Source organism: Gossypium hirsutum, chromosome D01 (genome assembly GCF_007990345.1).
Source record: "Gossypium hirsutum isolate 1008001.06 chromosome D01, Gossypium_hirsutum_v2.1, whole genome shotgun sequence".
Taxonomy (NCBI): Eukaryota; Viridiplantae; Streptophyta; class Magnoliopsida; order Malvales; family Malvaceae; genus Gossypium; species Gossypium hirsutum.
In genome coordinates this window covers 45192663-45213185 of record NC_053437.1, presented here as the reverse complement: position 1 = coordinate 45213185, position 20523 = coordinate 45192663, and the positions used below count along the sequence as shown (strand labels likewise).

The 20523-nt window shown below is 35.5% G+C and overlaps 1 protein-coding gene across 4 annotated transcripts; it reads left to right on the top strand.

Moving 5' to 3' along the window:
• The first annotated feature begins 8 nt into the window (after positions 1-8).
• Positions 9-5087, top strand: LOC107922091 (plant UBX domain-containing protein 2). Of its 4 annotated transcripts, none has more exons than XM_041086535.1 (5): positions 9-942; positions 1604-2344; positions 2535-3458; positions 3960-4238; positions 4371-5087. In XM_041086535.1, the coding sequence occupies exons 3-5, from the start codon at positions 2580-2582 to the stop codon at positions 4608-4610; spliced, it is 1398 nt and encodes a 465-aa protein (XP_040942469.1). In that variant the 5' UTR covers positions 9-942; positions 1604-2344; positions 2535-2579; the 3' UTR covers positions 4611-5087. The 4 variants fall into 4 exon arrangements, with proteins under 4 accessions (XP_040942469.1, XP_016707418.1, XP_016707417.1 ...); XM_016851929.2 differs by having other exon boundaries at positions 1604-2349; XM_016851928.2 differs by having other exon boundaries at positions 1604-2354.
• The last annotated feature ends 15436 nt before the right edge of the window (positions 5088-20523 follow it).

Here is a 20523-nt window from a genome sequence, read left to right as displayed (position 1 = left end):
TGATTAAAAAAAAGTTGGGGTTTGGTTCAAGTTATCGCTATTGTTTCAATATTGACAACTGCTTTTGGAGTTGAAATTTAGGATTTAGTATCCAATTAGAACAAGTTGATTATCGTTTGGAACTTGGTTATGCAAGGCAACATGATGATCGAATGGACATAATTGAAGCTGTGATATCCAATGCCTCAAATTGTATACTTACCCTATAGCTTTCTACATTGGTACAGCGTTATATCATTCTCTAGTAAAACGTTTGAAATATGGATTTGAAGCTAGGGCAATAATTTTTCTATACCTATTCGATGCTCTAGAAGGACGATTGCCTTACGGTAACCATTCATTCTTGAACGCCAATTTAGCTTCAATTCTTTACTGGTAAGCTCGTTATCTTTGGAGTTTTAAGCACTTGAAGTTTGTGGGCGAACTTTTTTTTTCCAATTTTTGAGTTCATCACTATATTATCTTGGACCTTACGATCATCCATTCATGAATCATGATGAGATTTTAATCAAAGATTCTGTAGCTACTGACCCTGATTGAACCTCAGTACTTCCAAGAAGGTGAGCTTACAGCTTGGGTGCTGAACCCTTTGGCCGAAGCTTTGATTCCCTTTCCGATGCCTCACTTATTCTGGTAAAACTATAATTGATCCCTTAATATATGGATGAGATCATTTTGACTGCCCATGGTGCAAGGAGATGTCGGAATCTCGAACAGCAGCATAATGATCGGCGGAAGAAGGAACAAAATGTTTCCAGTGGCAAAACCGATCTTCTCTCGGTTACTACTACTATCTTTGATGGTTTGTTGTTGGGGGTGGTGGGGGGGGGGATATGAAATGAACTTTAAATTTGACAGGCAAGTTTGCTAGAACCTTGTGGAACACGGCAAATGAACGATTCTTTTCTAGGGGACCTTGGCTCCTCTTGTTCATTTAATAAGGTAGAAGTTTAATAAGGTAGAAGTAGGGGTGTTCATTCGGTTAACCGACCGGTTAACCGATCCGAAATAGCATTAACCGAATTAACCGATCTTTCAAAATTTTTAACCGTTAACAAAACCGAAATTTTTTCAAAAAAATTAACCGAACCGAAATTTTTTCGGTTAATTCGGTCGGTTAACCGAATTAACCGAAAATTATATGTTTTTTATTTTTGGTTAAAAATTAACCGAATTAACCAAATTAACCAAATTACCCGAATTAACCGAATTACTCGAATTAACCGAATTACTCGAATTAAATCATACATAATTAAATTATTTTTTAGACTTTTATACTTTAGTTTTAGTTTTAGAATTTTATTTTTATTTATTAAATTTTTTGTAATTTTTATGATTGGGTTGGGTTGAGTAATTGGGTTGGATTGAATACTTGGGTTTGAAGTGGGTTTAGGTGAATAGTGGGCCTATTTATATATTATAATTTTATTTATTAATTTTTTCGGTTAACTGACCGGTTTCGAACCGAATTAACCGTTAACCAAAAAATTAAAAAATAATTAACCGACCCCCGACCGAAAAATTTCGGTTAACCGATCGATTAATCGAATTTGGTCGGTTAACCGAATTTTTTCGATTTTACCCGAATTTTGCACACCCCTAGGTAGAAGGTGCCCAGTTTGAGAAGGGCATGACTTGGGCTTTGCGGAGACTGAAGTGGAAGTTGGAACTTCGGATTCAAACTCCAAGCAAAGATCTCTTCCTTTTGGGAGTGAGATTGAAGCACATATGTACACGGCCATTGGAGGTCTCGACTAGAGCTTTGACAGTCTAGGGTTGGCTTAGATGTACATTGTAAATGAGTTAAATTTTACTGGGATGCGCACTTCTTTACGTTTATATATTCAAATTCTTCTCTTTGGTGATTTTTTCATTTCAATTTCAATTTCAACTTCAAAGTGGATGGAAACATTCTGCGTATTCAAAGCTCTAGGGATTGGCAATAAGCTAATGAGTGGATGAATCATGAATGTGAATATACAGATTAATTGGAGGAAAAGTTAACGTAGTGGATTGGAAACTCGAAAAGGCTTGGTCTGATTGTTCGACTTGGGTCGAGTTACAAAAAAAAATGGGGACAAAAATCTTGAGTAGACAATAGGCAAAACATTCAACGTTTGAAGTATTAATATAATGGTTAACTAAAAAAAGTATGGGTATTGTACGTGGTGGAATGTTATTGGTTTAGATAAGCGAGAAAGAGGGCGTGTATTTGGTTATGAACAATTCAAAGTGTGGGTGGGGTCCATTGTCCGTTTCATCTGCCAATTACATCTACCTATTATTAACAGTTACGACATCAAAAAAATTCTGTTATCGACAAAAGACCAACTGATCCTCCGAGGTAAGGTAAGGTAAACCCTCTTTGTTCTTATTTCTTCATTGTTGATTTTCTCAGTCTGCTATAACTTTTTATAATTCTAATTTCCCTCACTCATTTCTTCGGCATCAATTTACTTCCTTCATTACCTTTTTTTGTTTCCTTCCTAATCTTCTTCTTTGTTGTTATTGATATTGCTCTTATTCATATTCAGTTTGGAGCTTCAAACCAAAAAGGACATTTACCCAGAGAAATAATAATGGATGAAATGAAAGGCAAATGGAGTGGATTCATGAAGAAAGTCAACAACCAATTTTCATCATCTGGGAATTTCAAGGGGCAAGGTCGAGTCTTGGGTTCCTCTTCTTCTGGACCCGTTAACCCCATCCTTACCCGTCCCTCCCCACCTCACACCCCTTCTCCCAAGCCTATTCCTCCCTCATCTTCTTCCTCCTCTTCCACTTCCAAGCCTTCTTTGCCCTCTAAATCTTCAAATTCCGATCAAAACACGCCCAGCAATCCTGAACCACCTCAGAAGCCGGAAAATGGGTTCGACCCTTACGGTTCATTGATCACTTCTAGCAAGGTATCCAAAAATGGATTCACCTTGAATATGTTTGAGTGTCCGATTTGTGGCGCTCCTTATGTGTCTGAGGAGGAGGTATCTAAACATGTAGAAACTTGTATTGAGATCAATTCATCCGATAGAGAAGGCGGTGACACAGATACGGGATTGAATGAGAACGAGTTACAAGAGTCGTCAGGGATTGAATTGAAGGTTTGCATTGGTTCATATATTTCCGGGAACCCACCAGACGGATCAGTTCAGGTTTTTCTTAGGTTGTTGAGGAACATAGTTAAGGAACCTGGGAATGACAAGTTCAGGAAGGTTCGGATGAGTAATCCAAAGATAAGGGAAGCAATTGGCGAGGTCTCTGGAGGAGTTGAGCTGTTGGAGCTTGTTGGATTTGTGTTGAAGGAAGAAGGAGGGGAAATGTGGGCAGTCGTGGATGTTCTTAAGAAGGAGATGATTACTTTGATGAACAAGGCAATAATGTTGTTGGAACAGGGAAAGATAGAAGAAGGTAACAAGAGTGAGAAAGAGGAAATGGTTGAGCCAAAGAAGATTGACAGACAGGTAATTAATTGTTTGTTGATATTCGTATGGTTTTGCCCCTTTTATCATTATCTGTATTTTAGCCTATTGATTACCATAGAATCCTTGATTAATGCATTGTTTGCTAACATAAGTGAAATAAGAATGTTGCCAAGGAAATAGATGTAATATTTGGTTATTGAAATGAATTCTCTTCTAGAATATTATTGAACTGCCTTTGTTTATGGTTGTTTTAAATGGGGCGTTGTAAATTATAGGAAACTTGACTGCATCGCTTTCTATTCAATTGTTTCATTTTTTGTTTTTGGTCTTTTCTGTATACTTATTTGTCATTTAATTGTTCATCCTCTGTCTATGTTGTTGAATGTTGATATTCAGTGAATATGCACAATTTTTATGCAATTTCATTAGTAGAATATGCGATTAATCAAGATTATCAGATGTCCATTACTGCCCTTTGTCACCTATCTCCCAATGCAGCATATATCTCTAACTCAGAACATGAATTTTTTGTCATTGTAGACCCGGGTCTTCTTCTCCGTACCTGAGAGTGTAGCAGCAAAAATCGAGCTACCGGATTCTTTCTACAGCCTATCGGCTGAAGAGGTGAAAAGAGAAGCAGAGTTGAGAAAGAAAAAGAATGCAGAATCACAGCTCTTAATCCCTAAATCTTTCAAGGAAAAGCAGGCAAAAGCAGGCCGAAGGAGGTATAGAAGAACAATGATTCGCATCCAGTTTCCTGACGGAGTGGTTCTTCAAGCCGCTTTTGCACCTTGGGAGCCAACTAGTTCTCTCTACAAGGTTAGTCCTCATGCCTAGTTGTTTGTATTGTTTCATATTAGTTTCTTCATTCTCAAGATATTTCCAGGTTCACTATTTAGTTTGTTCATCCTGTTGGAATGTGAAATGATATATGCTGTTTTTTATCCTCAGTTTGTCAGCTTATCACTGAAAGAACCGTCCTTGGAGTTTGAGCTGTTGGATCCTGTACTGGTTAAACGGAGGGTGATCCCTTCTTTTCCGGCAGCTGGACAGAAAGCCCGAACGCTAGACGAAGAGGATTTGGTGCCTTCAGCCCTTATAAAGTTCAAACCTATTGAAACTGATTCAGTAGTGTTTACAGGGCTATCGAATGAACTGTTGGAACTGAGTGAACCGCTTGTAACCAATTGAAACATCTGTGGCTTCAACCTTTCTCTATTGATTGGGGGAAAAACTGCAAATTCTTTTATTGTTTTTCAAAGCTGTGAATTCCTGATGCTGTAATTTTGTTTCAGCAAAGGCTGATTCTTTGGCTCCATTTGATTTGTGATCAGTTAGAGAACTTGTCAAACAACAGTAATGTCCCCTTGGGTTGGCCTCAGTCCACTTGTTTTTGGGTTTATAATTTTCATTCCATTTCATAGTAGTGTCTTAAGCTTTCTAGATAATGATCAAATCCGAGTTCACTTCCTCTGGTAATTGATCCATTGGTTGATGGAAACTTGCAAGTTTGGAGCTTCCAACTTTGAACAGGCTAGGTAACGTCCAAACCCAAACAGCCATTGGCCAAATTTTTTGTACTTTTGTTGTAGCTGATAGAGCAGTTCTCAAGTAGTGTGTTTGGGCCGAAAAAGTTTCAACATTTGAATATATAGTAATTTTGACTCTAATGGTCTATTTTTACTATTTTAATTTTTCATTATTAAGGATTTTCTAATTTATTACTAGTAATTTTTGAGGACAATGCTATAACTTTTATAACTCTAACCTTTCTCGCAAAAAACTTAGATAGAGTTTTCTCTAAATTTTTTCATTAAATTAAAATCTTTTAGTTTTTGTGGCTCAACTAATATCTGTACGGTATATTGTTTGTTCCTTGCCCATGTAGCAGGTGTTTTGTGATTGATTAGGACATTGACCAACATATGAGGACGAAGTCTCAACTAATCCCTTGGGTTTTATAATTTTCTTTTGAATTTTTTGAAGTTTGGCAAGTACCTGGTCAGTTTAGCATGGCTTTTCAAAATGACTTTTGAGATAAAAAAACACGTTTGAGATAAAAGCATTGTTAAAACAATATACTTTTGAACTATTTAAAAGTGTTTTTAGACAAAAAAAATGTTTTGCAAAAGTACTTTTTTTGATCAAAAACATAAAATTTTAACTTCTACTCTAAAATGCTTTTTGACTTAAAAATGCTTTTAAGAAGCAATGCTAAATTAACTCTAAATGGATTTTTGTAGTCTTGGAATGGTTTCTATGTTGTTTTGAGACATTTAGTCTGTTTGGTATGTTTTGGTATCTCACTTTTATATTGGTGCTATAATGGGATTTCTCATGTTATATGCATGTTGATATGTGTTACATTTACTTATACGATGAATTCTTGATTTAAAGAGTTTTTAGTTATAGGATATCTTGTTTTAGTATTCTTAATATGTTTACATAATTTTGGTTGCATGTTAAACATATTTAGAAACAAATAGAGGCATGATATTATGACTTGAAAAAAAAATGCATTTTTAGGTTCATGCTCAAGACCTCAAAGAACATGACTTGAGATATTAAGAATATTTTGTGAATATTCAAGCATTTTTAGTTGCATATCTCAATACATTAGGCATATTGTCTCAAGAAAATGGAACACATAAAACATTGAAGCTAAATGTTCAAATATTGAGTGTAATGTGCTGATACATGGTCCATTGTCTTGAGACATAGGCATCAAAATTTTGAGATACAACCTTACATTTTGCTTTTTTGATTCAAGAAATGTAATTTGACATTGTGCTTGATTGTCTTTAATATTGGTTTATTGTAAGTGGGCCAATTTAAATTTATTTAATACTTGCAATGACTTTTAAGTAAATGTCTTATTCATTTCAATTTTTTTTTAAATCATAAGGTTGTAATTGTTTTTGAATTATTCCAAAAATGAATATGATATCTTACATTCAATTGTGTTCCAAAGCCAGGATGTTGCATACGCAGCAAAGGAATAGGTTGCTTATTTTAGGCCGCGTGTTTGTGATGGTGTTTACACCAGAATTGGTTTCATAATGGTTCAAAACGGTGCTAGCTATTATCTTGAACGTTGGATATAACATATACTCATTGTTCTAAGCCTAATGTAAAGCCTCGTTAAAGGATTTTTGGTTTAAATAGTCTCTGTGAATGGAAAACATCTAGCTTCATATTACTAATAATTATATTCAATATTTTTTAATCTTTAACTTTTAGCCCTTTTAGGCTCTCTTTGGATGAACGATAAGATTGATTCTAATGAGATTAAAAATAATTGTAGCGGTGAGATTGAATGTTATAGTGATAAAATAAAAATAAATAACGAAATCATGTTTGGATTCAAATGCAACAATAGTAGTGTGATGACAATAGAAATAATTATTATAGACATTAGTTTAAACAACTTTTGTTAAGTGAGTTTTATTGAAATTGTCAAATAGGGGTTAATTTGTGAAATGTGAAAATTTTGTGTTAAATGTGTGAATTTGTGAAATGTATGGGATGCTATAAGCATATATAGAATTTGACTAGGTTTGGTTAGGGGAGAAATTGCATAAAATTCATTTTACGAGCCTAGGGACTAAATTATAAAGAAGTTAAAGTATAGGGGGAAAACGACAATTTTTCCATAACATGAATTTTGGATTAAATTGAATGGATTGAGAATTAAATTAGTTAAATTTGATTATTTAGATCAATAAAAGCCACGTTTGGAATTAGATCGAGGCAAAGATAAAGTAGTGGATTGATCGGTCGATTTTCTTTGAACTAAATTGAGGTAAGGTCGTATGTTAATAAGCATTATATTATACGTGTTTTAAATGTTTTATTATTATAATTGTAATGATATGACTCTACGAAAATACTCGACGAAGATTAGATGACTTATGGATTGGATCCTGGTTGAACCTTAGGAATGGATAAGATACAAATGACATGTCATTAGGGGTTACCGTGTTTTGGGTGCTGGTCTCGTACGTCTTATCGGTGGTTGAGTTTTTGGCATGTGTTACGGTTAGTTTACAGCTTGTGTGACAGCACCGTGTAGCTACGTTTTGACTGACAGCTTGTGTGAGCAGACCCAATAATGACTCAAGAGTGAGCATCTATATGAGATATGAGATAGAGGTGGTTTTGACCACGTATTGGCACTTAGTGTGCGAGATACCCGAGTATCTGATAGTATTCCAAATGGTTCAACGGGTACAGTGATGATTTGAGGTTACATGAGTTCAATTCGAACTAGTACATGTATTTATGTGAAATACGATAAGTGATTTATATTTGATATATAAATACATAACTAACATGATTGTTATTGTGTGATAGGATTTGGGCCAAATTAAGTTGCATCTATGCTTTTATTTTTGTTGACTTAAATAGTGGATGATTTGGTAAGTCGTATTTATTAGTCATACGAACTTACTAAGTTTAATTGCTTACTTTGTTTTAATTTTCGTGTTTTATAGTGATTTAGAAGCTCGCTCGGTTTGGAAGTTAAAGGAGATCGCGTCACACTATCAAACTCTTATTTTGGTTATTTGGACTTTATATTTTGAGTTAAACGGTCTGTATAGGTATTTTGGCTAATGTGACCTATATGTTTTGTTGTGTTTTTAGCTAATTGATTTGGCTTGAAAATGGTACATGTGTTGATATGTAAAAAGGTGTAAATGGCCTTATGGCATGTGGTGTATAGTTGCTATATGAATACATTGCTCGTGAGATTGTGTGTTGGCACTAAATGGTTGTGTTTTAGATATGTATGTATGCTAAGTTTTAGGCATAATGTCTCATATATGTGATTGACCATTTAGGTAGAATGTGAAAGTATAATTGGTATGTTTAAAAATGGTCATATGAATGTGCTTATGGATATCATGTTGTATGTGTGGATAGTACATGATATAATCTTGATATTGGTTGGTTTTGAGTGCTTATTTATGCCATGGTTATGTGCAAATTGATATGTATATGTTGGTACCAATGTGAGTGAGGAATATGGCTTGAAAAATAACCTATTTTTGTCCATACAGGCAAAGACACGAGCATGTGTCTCATCCGTGTGTGACACACGGCCAGGTGACACGGCCGTGTATCCCCTGATACTTCTATAGAAATCAAGTCAATAGCTTCACACGGCCTAGCACACGGGTGTGTGGCTTGGCTGTGTGACACAAGTCAGTATACCATCCACTTTTCACACGGCCTGGCACACGGGCGTGTGAGGCCATTTCAAAGGGTACACGGCCTATCACACAAGTGTGTGGTTGGTCGTGTGACCCAAGTCAATGAGTTACACCGGGTCGGACATGGGTTGGGACACGACCATGTGTCCCTATTTCGAATGCCCACATGGCCTGAGTCACGGTTGTGTCTCTTGGCTGTGTGAGACACACGGTCTGACCTCACGAGTGTGTGTCATTTGCACTTTGAAAATTTTCAATGTTTTTCTAATAATTTCTTTAGTACTCGGTTTAGTCCTGAACCACTTTTAATGTCTATTTGGGGCCTCGAGGGCTCGTATTAGGGATTGTATGAATGTATTTGAATGATTTTTGATTTGATTGATAATTGATTATGAAATGTATGATTGTTTGAGTTGTAAGTCTGATAATGCTCCGTAACCCTATTTTGACGTCGGATACAAGTTAGGGGTGTTACATTTATTGGTATCAAAGCTATGGTTTAGTCTATTCTCGGACTAACGTAGCATATGTGAGTATAGCTATACATGACATTTATTTACCTATAATAGTGTAACAACTCCTAATAGTTTAAAATCATGTTTTTCATATAGCAATGGATTCCAATTGAGCAAACTTTGATGTTGTTGAAAGTAACGAGCCGATCTCCGTTCGTAGGGCAGCATTGTCTGGGTCTAGACTCGTGTTTGAGGGTCGTGGAGGAGAGACTAAGGAAGCCTTCTCCAGATGATGGATGAGTGGTTCACTGAGTTTGTCCGAACAAATTCGGCTGCTCAGCAACCTCTACCCCCACCTTTTCCCCAACCAGTCCCCATAGCTCTTCAAGTCTTAGAGCCGATATGCATGAGCAAACCGCTAGTAGATCAAATTTAAAAATATGGGGTCGAAGAGTTTCGAGCTACAGTTGATGTTAACCCTAAAAGATCCGAGTTTTGGCTAGAGAATACGATCTGAGTTTTCGATGAGTTGTGTTGTACACCGTCAGAATGTGTTAAATGTGCGGTGTCTCTTTTGAAAGATGTCACATATCAGTGGTGGAGCACGTTAATATCTATAGTACTGAGACAACGGGTCACGTGGGAATTCTTTCAGACAGAGTTCAGAAAAAAATATATAAGTCAACAGTTTCTTGATCAAAAGCGCAATGAATTTCTATAGTTGAAACAGGGTTGTATGACAATATCTTAATATGAAAGAGAGTTCATAAGACTGAGTAAGTATGCCCATGAGTGCATTCCAACCGAGGTGGTTATGTGTAAACGATGTGAAAATGAGTTGAATGAAGATATTAAACTTTTAGTCAGAATACTTGAACTGAAAAAATTTGTGGTTTTAGTTTATAGAGCTCACAAAGCCGAAGAGCTTAGCAAAGAAAAGAAAAGAAAAGAACCGATTCTGAGGCTAGAGATTCGAGAAAGAAGTCAACGGGTAAATCATACCATTCATCATTAAAGAAATCGAAGGATTTTCATAACTGTTCGACCGCTTCAGTGGGGTATTCCAGCAGAGATCGTGGTAAACAACATGCAGGTTCAAAAGTTCAAGCCACTTCAGTAGCAAGCGTTGGTAGTGTTAAGGCCAACAAACTTGAGTGTTAACGGTGTGGTAGACGGCATTTTGGAGAATGTTGGATGAATGACAAAGCCTGTCTTAAATGTGGCTCGCAGGAGCATTTTATCCGTGATTATCTTAAGTAATCTGAGAAAAAAAACTTTCGACTGCTCGACCGAGCAATACAGCTACAAGAGGGAGACCACCTCGAAATACTAGAAATATGAGTAGTAGCCGAGGCACAACAAAGGATTCTCCTATGAGATCCGAGGCACGAATGTCAGCTAGAGCTTACGCTATTCATGCTCGCGAAGATGCATTGACACCAAATATTATCACCGGTACTTTTTCTCTTTAGAACACTGATGTAACTGCTTTGATTGATCAACCCATTCATATGTATGTACAAATGTAATGTCTAGTAAGAGTTTACCTATTGAGTCCACTGAATTTGTGGTTAAGGTATCAAACCCTTTAGGTTAGTATGTCCTAATTGATAAAGTATGCAAGAATTTTCTTTTGATGACTCAGGGTATAGTTTTCCAGTCGACTTGATGCTTTTACCATTTAATGAGTTTGATGTAATTTTAGGTATGGATTGGTTGACTCTGCATGATGCTATTGTAAACTGTAGATGAAAGATTATTGAGTTGAAATGTCAGAATGGTGAGATTCTTCGTATTGAATCCGATGATTTGAGTGGTTTACCTATTGTAATATCGACTATGCTAGCTGAGAAATATGTGAGAAAGGGTTACAATTTTTACCTTGCATACGTACTTGATACAAATGTGTCTGAATCGAAGATTGAATCAGTGCAAGTGGTTTGTGAATATCCAGATGTGTTTCCAGAAGAGTTATCCAGATTGCCATCGATCAGAGAGGTCGAGTTTGCTATTGAGTTAGTATCGGGATCATCACCGATATTGATAGCTCCGTACAGAATGGCTCTGACAGAGTTGAAAGAATTGAAAGCTCAGTTGCAAGAGTTAACAGATAGAGCTTTTGCACGATCAAGTTTCTTGTCCTAGGGTGCACCGGTTTTATTTGTAAATAAGAAAAATGGATAAATGAGGCTGTGTATCGATTATTGACAGCTTAACAAGGTTACAATTAAGAATAAGTATCCTTTGTCGAGAATTGATGATTTATTTGATCAGTTGAAAGGAGCAATAGTATTTTCAAAGATTGATTTGCGATCTGGTTATTATCGGTTACAGGTTAAAGATTCGGATGTGCCGAAAACTATGTTCAGATTCAGGTACAGGCATTATGAATTTCTTGTTATGCCTTTTGGGTTAACTAACGCTCTTACATTTTTTATGGATTTGATGAATCAAATTTTCAGACTGTATTTAGACAGATTCGTTGTTGTATTCATTGATGATATTTTGATCTATTCCCGAGATGAGTCCGAACATGCTGAGCATTTGAAGATTGTGTTACAAACGTTAAGAGATAAAAAAATTATTTGCTAAATTCAAAAAATGTGAGTTTTTGCTCCGAGAAGTTGGATTTTTGGGACACATTATTTCGGTGGAAGGCATTAGAGTTGATCCGAGCAAGATTTCAGCAGTTGTAGACTGGAAACCACAAAGAAACATTTTCGAGGTTAAAAGTTTCTTGGGGTTAGCGGGCTATTATTGGAGATTTTTAAAAAGGTTCTCAATGATAGCTACACCGATGACTCAGTTATTGTAGAAAGATGTAAGGTTTGAGTGGTCTAAGAAATGCCAATAGAGTTTTAATCAGTTGAAAGCAATGTTAACCGAAGCACCAGTTTTAGTTCTACCTGAGTTGGGTAAAGAATTTGTGATTTTTAGTGATGCGTCATTGAACGGTTTGGGTTGTGTTTTAATGCAAGAAGGCAAAGTGATAGCGTATGCTTCCAAACAATTAAAGACGCACGAGAAGAATTATCTGACACAGGACTTAGAGTTGGCTACTATTGTGTTTGCATTAAAAATTTGGCGACACCATTTGTTTGGTGAAAAATGCCACATATTTACCGATCACAAGAGTTTGAAGTATTTGATGTCACAAAAAGATCTTAATTTGAAACAACGAAGATGACTCGAATTGTTGAAAGATTACGAGTTAGTGATTGATTATCATCTGGGGAAAGCAAATGTAGTCGCGGATGCTCTGAGTAGAACATCTTTGTTCGCTTTACGAGCGATGAATATGTTATTGAATTTGCCTGATGATGGTTCAATTTTAGCTGAGTTAGGAGCTAAACCAATGTTTTTACAGCAAATATGTGAAGCTCAAAAATGAGATAACAATTTGCAAGCTAAGTGAGCACAGTGTGAGTCGACTTCTGATTTAGAATTTCAGATCGGATTCGAAGATTGTTTGTTGTTCCAAGGTAGAGTTTGTGTACCAAAAAATACATAACTTATACAAAAAATTCTACACAAAGCTCATAGTGCCAGCTTATCTGTTCATCCAGGGAGTAACAAAATGTTTAGTGATTTGAGATAGATGTACTGGTGGTTAGGTATGAAACACGACATTTCTAACTTTGTGTCCAGATGTTTGATTTGTCAACAGGTCAAAGCTAAACATCAAGTGTCTTCAGGACTATTACAGCTAGTGATGATACCGGAGTGGAAATGAGATAGAGTTTCGATGGATTTTGTATTAGGATTACCTCTATCTCTGAAAAAGAAAGATGTGATCTGGGTCATTGTTGATCATTTGACAAAGACTACATATTTTATTCCGGTACGTATAGACTTCTCACTTGATAGGTTAGTTGAGTTGTATAATTATGAGATCGTCAAATTACATGGAGTGCCAGTCTCTATTATTTTAGATAGGGATCCACGATTTACATCGCGATTTTGGATGAAGTTGCAAGAAGCTTTGGGTATGCGGTTGCATTTTAGCACTGCATTTCATCCTCAAACCGATGGTCAGTCTGAGAGAGTGATTTAAATTCTCGAAGATATGCCTCATTGCTATATTTTAGAATTCGAAGGCAGTTGGGAAAAATATTTACCATTGGTTGAGTTCGCGTATAATAATAGTTTTCAATTGAGCATAAAGAAGGCATCGTACGAAGCTTTATATGGTCATAAATGCTGAACTCTGTTGTACTAGACCGAGCTAAGTGAAAAAAATGATGCACGGGGTTGATTTGATTAGAGACACCGAAAAGAAAGTGAAAGTGATTCGTGACAGTTTGAAAGCAGCTTCAGATCGACAGAAGTCGTATGCGGATTTGAAATGTAAGGATATTGAATTTCAGGTCGGTGATAAAGTGTTTCTGAAAGTATTTCCTTGGAAAAAAAGTTTTCATTTTGGTCACAAAGGAAAGTTGAGTCCGCGATTTATAGGATCGTATGAGATTATCGAGAGAATTGGGTGAGTGGCTTATCGACTTGAGTTACCGTCAAAATTAGAAGAGATTCATAATGTGTTTCATGTGTCTATGTTACGATGGTACAAATAAGATCCTTCGCATATAATTTCTCTGACCAAAGTTAAGATTCAGCCTGACATGTCGTATAACGAAGAACTGACTAGAATTTTAGCTCGAGAGATCAAGGAGTTAAGAAACAAAAGAATAGCTTTAGTAAAGGTTCTTTAGCATCATCACGGTATTGAGGAGGCTACTTGGGAACCTGAGGAAACCATGAGAAAACAATACCCTAACCTATTTTCTGGTAAGATTTTTAGGGACAAAAATTCCTAAGGGACGAGAGTTGTAACGGCCTGTTTTCAGTGAAATCAGAACAATAGTTTTGGGACCATAAATCCAAAGCAAAAAATATTTTAATATTATTTTAAAATCAACATCATGATAATATAATAGTATAAAAATTTCGTTAAAAAATTTTACCAATTGTATGCTCAATTGGTCAAAAAAAATAAATCGCCTAAAGTGCGAAAGTTGTGTTCTATTAGCTAAAGGTGTTAAATTGCTATAGAACCTTAAAGTGGAGGTCCTTATGTGGTAATTAGACCATTAATTGAGTTAGTGGATGTGCATGGCTTGGAAATTATAAAAATTTTAAAGTTAAGTAAGGTTAAAATGGTAAATAGTCAATTAATGAATAAATTAAATAAAACAAAATACCAACCCATTTGCTTCATCTTCTCCATCGAAAATACAATGAAGAAATAGGTTTTTGAAGCCTAAAAATTCAGCCAAGTGAATTCCTTGCATGTAAGTGCTATTTTGTCCCGTTTTTGATGATTTTTATGTTCTCGAGATCATTTTAGCTTAACCTAGCTAACTAGGGGATTAATTTGCAAAACTATTAAATAGTTTAAGTTTTTCCATTGAAGAATATGTTAGGTTTTGAAGTTTAATGGAATAAAATGAATCCTTGTTGTTAATTAAATAACTTTTGTTAAGTGAGTTTTGTTGAAATTATCAATTAGGTTGTAATTTGTGAAATGTGAAAATTTTGTGTTAAATGTGTGAATTTGTGAAATGTATGGGCTACTATAAGCATATATAGAATTCAGCTAAGCTTGGTTAGGGGCGAAATTGCATAAAATTCATTTTACTAGCCCAATGACTAAATTGTAAAGAAGTTAAAGTATAGGGCAAAATGATAATTTTTCCATAACATTAATTTTGGATTATATTGAATGGATTGAGAATTAAATTAGTTAAATTTGATTATTTAGATCAAGAAAAGCCACGTTCGGAATTAGATCGAGGTAAAATAAAGTACTGGATTGACCGGTCGATTTTCTTCTTACTAATTCGAGGTAAGTTTGTATGTTCATAAGCATTAAATTATATGTGTTTTAAATTCTTTATTATTATAATTGTAATGATATGACTCAACGAAAATACTCGACGAAGATTCGACGACTTATGGATTGGATCCCGGTTGAACCTTAGGAATAGATAGGATACAAATGACATGTCATTAGGGGTTACCATGTTTTGGGTACTAGTCTCGTATGTCCTACTGGTGGCTGAGTTTCCGGCATGTGTTGGGATTACTTTACAGCTTGTGTGAGAGCACTATGTAGCTACGTCTTAACTGATAGCTTGTGTGAGCAGACCCAATAGTGACTCGAGAGTGAGCATCTATATGAGATATGAGATAGAGGTGGTTTCGACCACGTATTGGCACTTAGTGTGCGAGATACCCGAGTATCCGATAGTATTCCAAATGGTTCAACGGGCACAGTGATGATTTGAGGTTACATGAGTTCGATTTGAACTAGTACAGGTATTTATGTGAAATACGATGAGTGATTTATATTTAATATATAAATATATGGCTAACATGATTGTGATTGTGTGATAGGCTTTGGGCTAAATTATGTTGCATCTATGCTTTTTTTTTGTTTACCTAAATTGTGGATGATTTCGTTAGTTGTATTTATTAGTCATACAAACTTACTAAGTTTAATTGCTTACTCTGTTTTAATTTCCACGTTTTATAGTGGTTCGGAAGCTCGCTTGGTTAAGAAGTTATCAGAGATCGTGTCACACTATTAAAATCTTATTTTGGTACTTTGGACTTTATATTTTGGTTTAAATGGCATGTACAAGTATTTTGGCTAATGTGACCTATATGTTTTGTTGTGTATTTAGCCAATTGACTTGGCTTGAAAATGGTATATGTGTTGATATGTAAAAAAGTGTAAATGGCCTTATGACATGTGGTGTATAGTTGCTATATGAATGCCTTACTTGTGAGATTGTGTGTTGGCACTAAATGGTTGTGTTTTAGATATGTATGTATGCTAAGTTTTAGGCACAATGTATCATATATGTGATTGACTAATTAGGTAGACTTTGGAAGTATATTTGGTATGTTTAAAGATGGTTATATGAATGTGCTTATGGATATCATGTTGTATGTGTGGATAATACATGATATAGTCTTGATATTGGTTGGTTTTGAGTGCTTATTTATGCCATGGTTATATGCAAATTGATGTGCATATGTTGGTACCAATGTGGGTGAGGAATATGGCTTGGAAAATGGTCTATTTTTGTCCACACAAGCAAAGACACGGGTGTGTCTCTCAGCCGTGTGTGACACACGACCAAGTGACATGGCCATGTGTCCCCCGATACTTCTATAGAAATCAGGTCGGTAGCTTCACATAGCCTAGCACACAGGTGTGTGGCTTAGCTGTGTGGCACAAGTCAGTATACCCTCCAGTTTTCACACGGCCTGGCACACGGGCGTGTGAAGCCATTTCGAAGGGTACACAGCATGGCACACGGGCGTGTGGTTGGCTGTGTAACCCAAGTCAGTGAGTTACATGGGGTCAAACACGGGCTGGGACACGGCCGTGTGTCCCCATTTCAAATGCCCAATCGACCTGAGACACGGGCGTGTATCCCCTGCACTTTGAAAAATTTCAATGTTTTTCTAAAAATTTCTTGAGTATTCGGTTTAGTTTCGAACCACTTTTAATGTCTATCTGGGGCCTTGAAGGCTCATATTAGGGACTGTATAAATGTATTTGAATGGTTTTTTATTTTATTGATAATTGATTATGAAATGTATGATTGTTTAAGTTGTAAGTTCGGTAATGCTCCGTAACCCTGTTCTAGCGTCCAATACGGGTTAGGAGTGTTACATGAATGTTGTGATGTAACATCCTGCCCGGTGTAGTCCTAGTGTTCGAATACTGTTTATCGGATTATGGTGTTTAGAGTAAGTTTTGAGTGAGTAAGATACTAATTGTGACTAAGTAGGTAAGTCTGTGAATGCTTATTCGGGCAAAGTTTGTGTTTGGCAAGCTTGGTGGTTTGGCAAACTCCCCTGTAGATTATACGCCACTCTAGCTATTAGAATAATATGTTAAGTCCTTAGTTTGAAACCACCATTTACTATATTATTATTTTATTATTTTGATCAAACCATTTAGTTAGATTGTAACACCCCAATTTTGGCAGATTCAAGGTTCTGACCATATACCTAAATAGTTAGTTTGACCTGGTAGTATCCACCCAACTATTTCTTTTGGCGCTCAGGATGGGCACAATCTATTACATGTGAAAGTTAATTGTCGTTCAATGTCATACTTCTATGTTATTTGAAAGAAGCCAAGTGAAAGGGTAAGTATGGAATGAGTGCATGTCGAAGGTGTAGTGCGCTTTACTTGTCTAGAGCACTATACAAGTTACAAGGTAAGCTGGTTAAGAATCAACGGGATGAATAACCTAGTAAATAAAATATTAGATTTTCATTTACAACTGTAGACAATTAATAAAGGTAATCTTGTAGGACTGTGACACGTTTGGTTATACTTTGAGGACATATGTCTTGATTATATATTTATTTATGAACTTAAGAAAAGGGGATTTTCTTCTTCCTTCATTCTTCTTCCATTGAAAATGTTATTGTGGTTTTCTTTAGATGCTGACTGAAGCTTTCTATCGTTAACCTAGAACTAAATATTTGAGCTTAAGTAGAAGATTATTTCATATCCTGGGTAAGTATTACAATTATGCATGTGGAATTCATTAAGAGAAAGTCTATTAACTATGGTTGAACAGAAAGATTAAAGGAAAGGGGATTTGTATATGCTTGTGACGATGGTAAAAATGTATGTGAATAGATCTGTAACACCCTTAACCCCTATCTGTCGACGGTTTAGGGTCACAAGCATTACTAACAAATCAAACAATTAATTCAATCATAATCAACATATAAACTAACTAATAACATTATTATATGCAGGGGCAGGTCACAACAATCTAATACTTTCATGCTAGATTCTTATACATTCGAATAATAAATTATGCTATGCATTTCTAAACTTGGTCTTCCACTGTCTACACTATTATCACTATTTATCCATTCTAGAATGTCAGAATTCGAATACATACAAGACTATTCCAATTATTAGCATCAGAGTATTAGTCCATACTCCGTCTACGATTATCCTTCTAATTTATCTTCGATGATGTTAGTGGAATGCACTTAATTTAGGTTTGCTAATCCACCTCAACTCAAGGTAAAAGTTACTCTTACAGCCCCTATTACGAGTCTACGGGGCCCTAAAAGTAATTTAAAAATAGACAGGGACTAATTTGAAACAATTCTGGAAGTTTAGAAAATAATTACCAAAATTTTAACTGCAGGGGTCACACGACCGGATGTCTGGCCCTGTGGGAATTCGAAGTAGGGACACACAGTCGTGTCCCAGGCCGTGTAACCCACTGACTTGGGTCACACAGCCAAGCCACACGCCCGTGTGCCAGGCTGTATACCCTTCGAATTGGCCTTGCATGCCCGTGAGCTAGCCGTGTGTCTCACACGGCCAAGTCACATGCCTATGTGGCTAGCCTTGTGGACCTAAAATGTGCCTTAAACAACAAGTTTACCATTCCTACTTGCTTGGGCATTAAGCAACTCAAAAACCATTCGTTTAACCTATTCAAAACACGATCAAACACACTCAAAACATGCCAAAACAATCATCCTAAATGCCTAACCAATGTAAATACCACATTTATATCATCAAAACATATCGTTAATGCATCATTCAAAACCAAATTATAAACATACCAAAATCACTCCATTTAGCCTAGTTCATAACCACCTAAGCATCAACTAAAATTCACAAACACCTAACCTATCTTGGTTCAATTCAACATACCATATTATGGCATCAAACACAAACACATGATTACATATAAACCAACCAACATTACACCTATAGCTTTATTTACAATCCATCCATAAAATAACTATCAACTAAACATCCTAGGTACATGCCAACACAAAAGATAAACATCACCACATTTGAGTTTGGGATAGTCGCTGGATGTTAAATCGACGATCAAAAAAGAAGTACTTAACCTGCACACGGAAAACAAAACCACACCCTGAGTAAAACTCAGTGGTATTTTAATAATCCGAATAACATAACTTGATATAAGCATTTAAAATGCAAAATGCAACAAGTAAGTTATGTTCATGTGTTTCAATTCAATAGTATAACTTTTTCTCATTCCTTATTCACATCTACTAAGATTTTCACACGTTCAAATATATAAGTAGATATATCAATGGCATTTCATTTAACATTTGAATACATCATCTCATCCAATGGCATGATTCATATCTTTGATCAATACTTGAATTCATTCAAGTTTCACATCTCAATTCATCAATTCATATTTCATTTCTCATCTCATAATTATTTCTCATATTTTCCATTTCAATATTTTCCCATCTCATAAATTATTATTTTACTTTCCCCTATTAACACGATACGGACTCGGACGGATACACAGATCCAACCAACACACTAGTTTGGCACCCAGTGCCTCATCGGATAAATCCAAAGTAATAACTGCACCCAGCACTAAATAAATTGACACCCAGTGTCTCATTGGTTAAACCAAAGCAAATTGGCACCCAGTGCCTCATCGACTCGAGGTCGAAGTAATCCCTAAACTCTTCCTATCCTATGGCATGCTATCTATATCCAACTCAGCCCAATACAGTTAATAAGAATTCATTTCACTTTTCAATACAACCAATGTCTCAATTTATTGAATATATATCATAACATATAAGCATATATTCAATTTGATTATAATCACATTTTTCTCATTACACATATATTCATAATCAATATATTTCATAATATACAAAACCAATCCATTTCAGTTCAATTATGAATTTAATTCAATTCTCAAGTACCAAAGAACTCACCTTAATTGCTTACTATATGCAAAGAATTATATATGTAATAATCTACTATTTAATTCGGATTATAGAAACACAAACCGTAATTTTCGAGCTATTCGATGTCGATTTTATCCTTCCCCTTTTTACTTGAAGATTTCGGTACGACGTTAGCTACGAAATAAAACAATTAAATCACATTAATATTACACATTTCAACTTTACGTTAAATTTTAATTTTGACACTATATTTTGCTTATTCTTCAATTTAGCCCCTAAACCGAGACTAATTTTAACCTTTACAATTAACTTCATATTTTTATACTAATTTCACTCTAGACCACATTTAGCTTCCTCTTTTCCAATTCGACCCCATAATTTAAAATTTTTTACAATTTAGTCCCTATTGCTCAAAATCAACAATTAATTCCACAATTTAGCCCTTTTCTATTTCTAACTTAAAAATCTATCTATTTAATACCTAATACTTAAACTATTCAACAATTTCAACATCTAAAATCTTAAACAACACTAAAAATTAGAATGTGGCTCGGGTAGCCCTAAGTACCGGGATTCCAAAAATATAAAAATTACAAGTGTAGGGACTAAATTGCACTAACCAATTTGGATTTTAACTTCAAACCCCTAAGTGTCGTGAGCTTCTTCTCCTTTTTCTTTCTTTTCTAA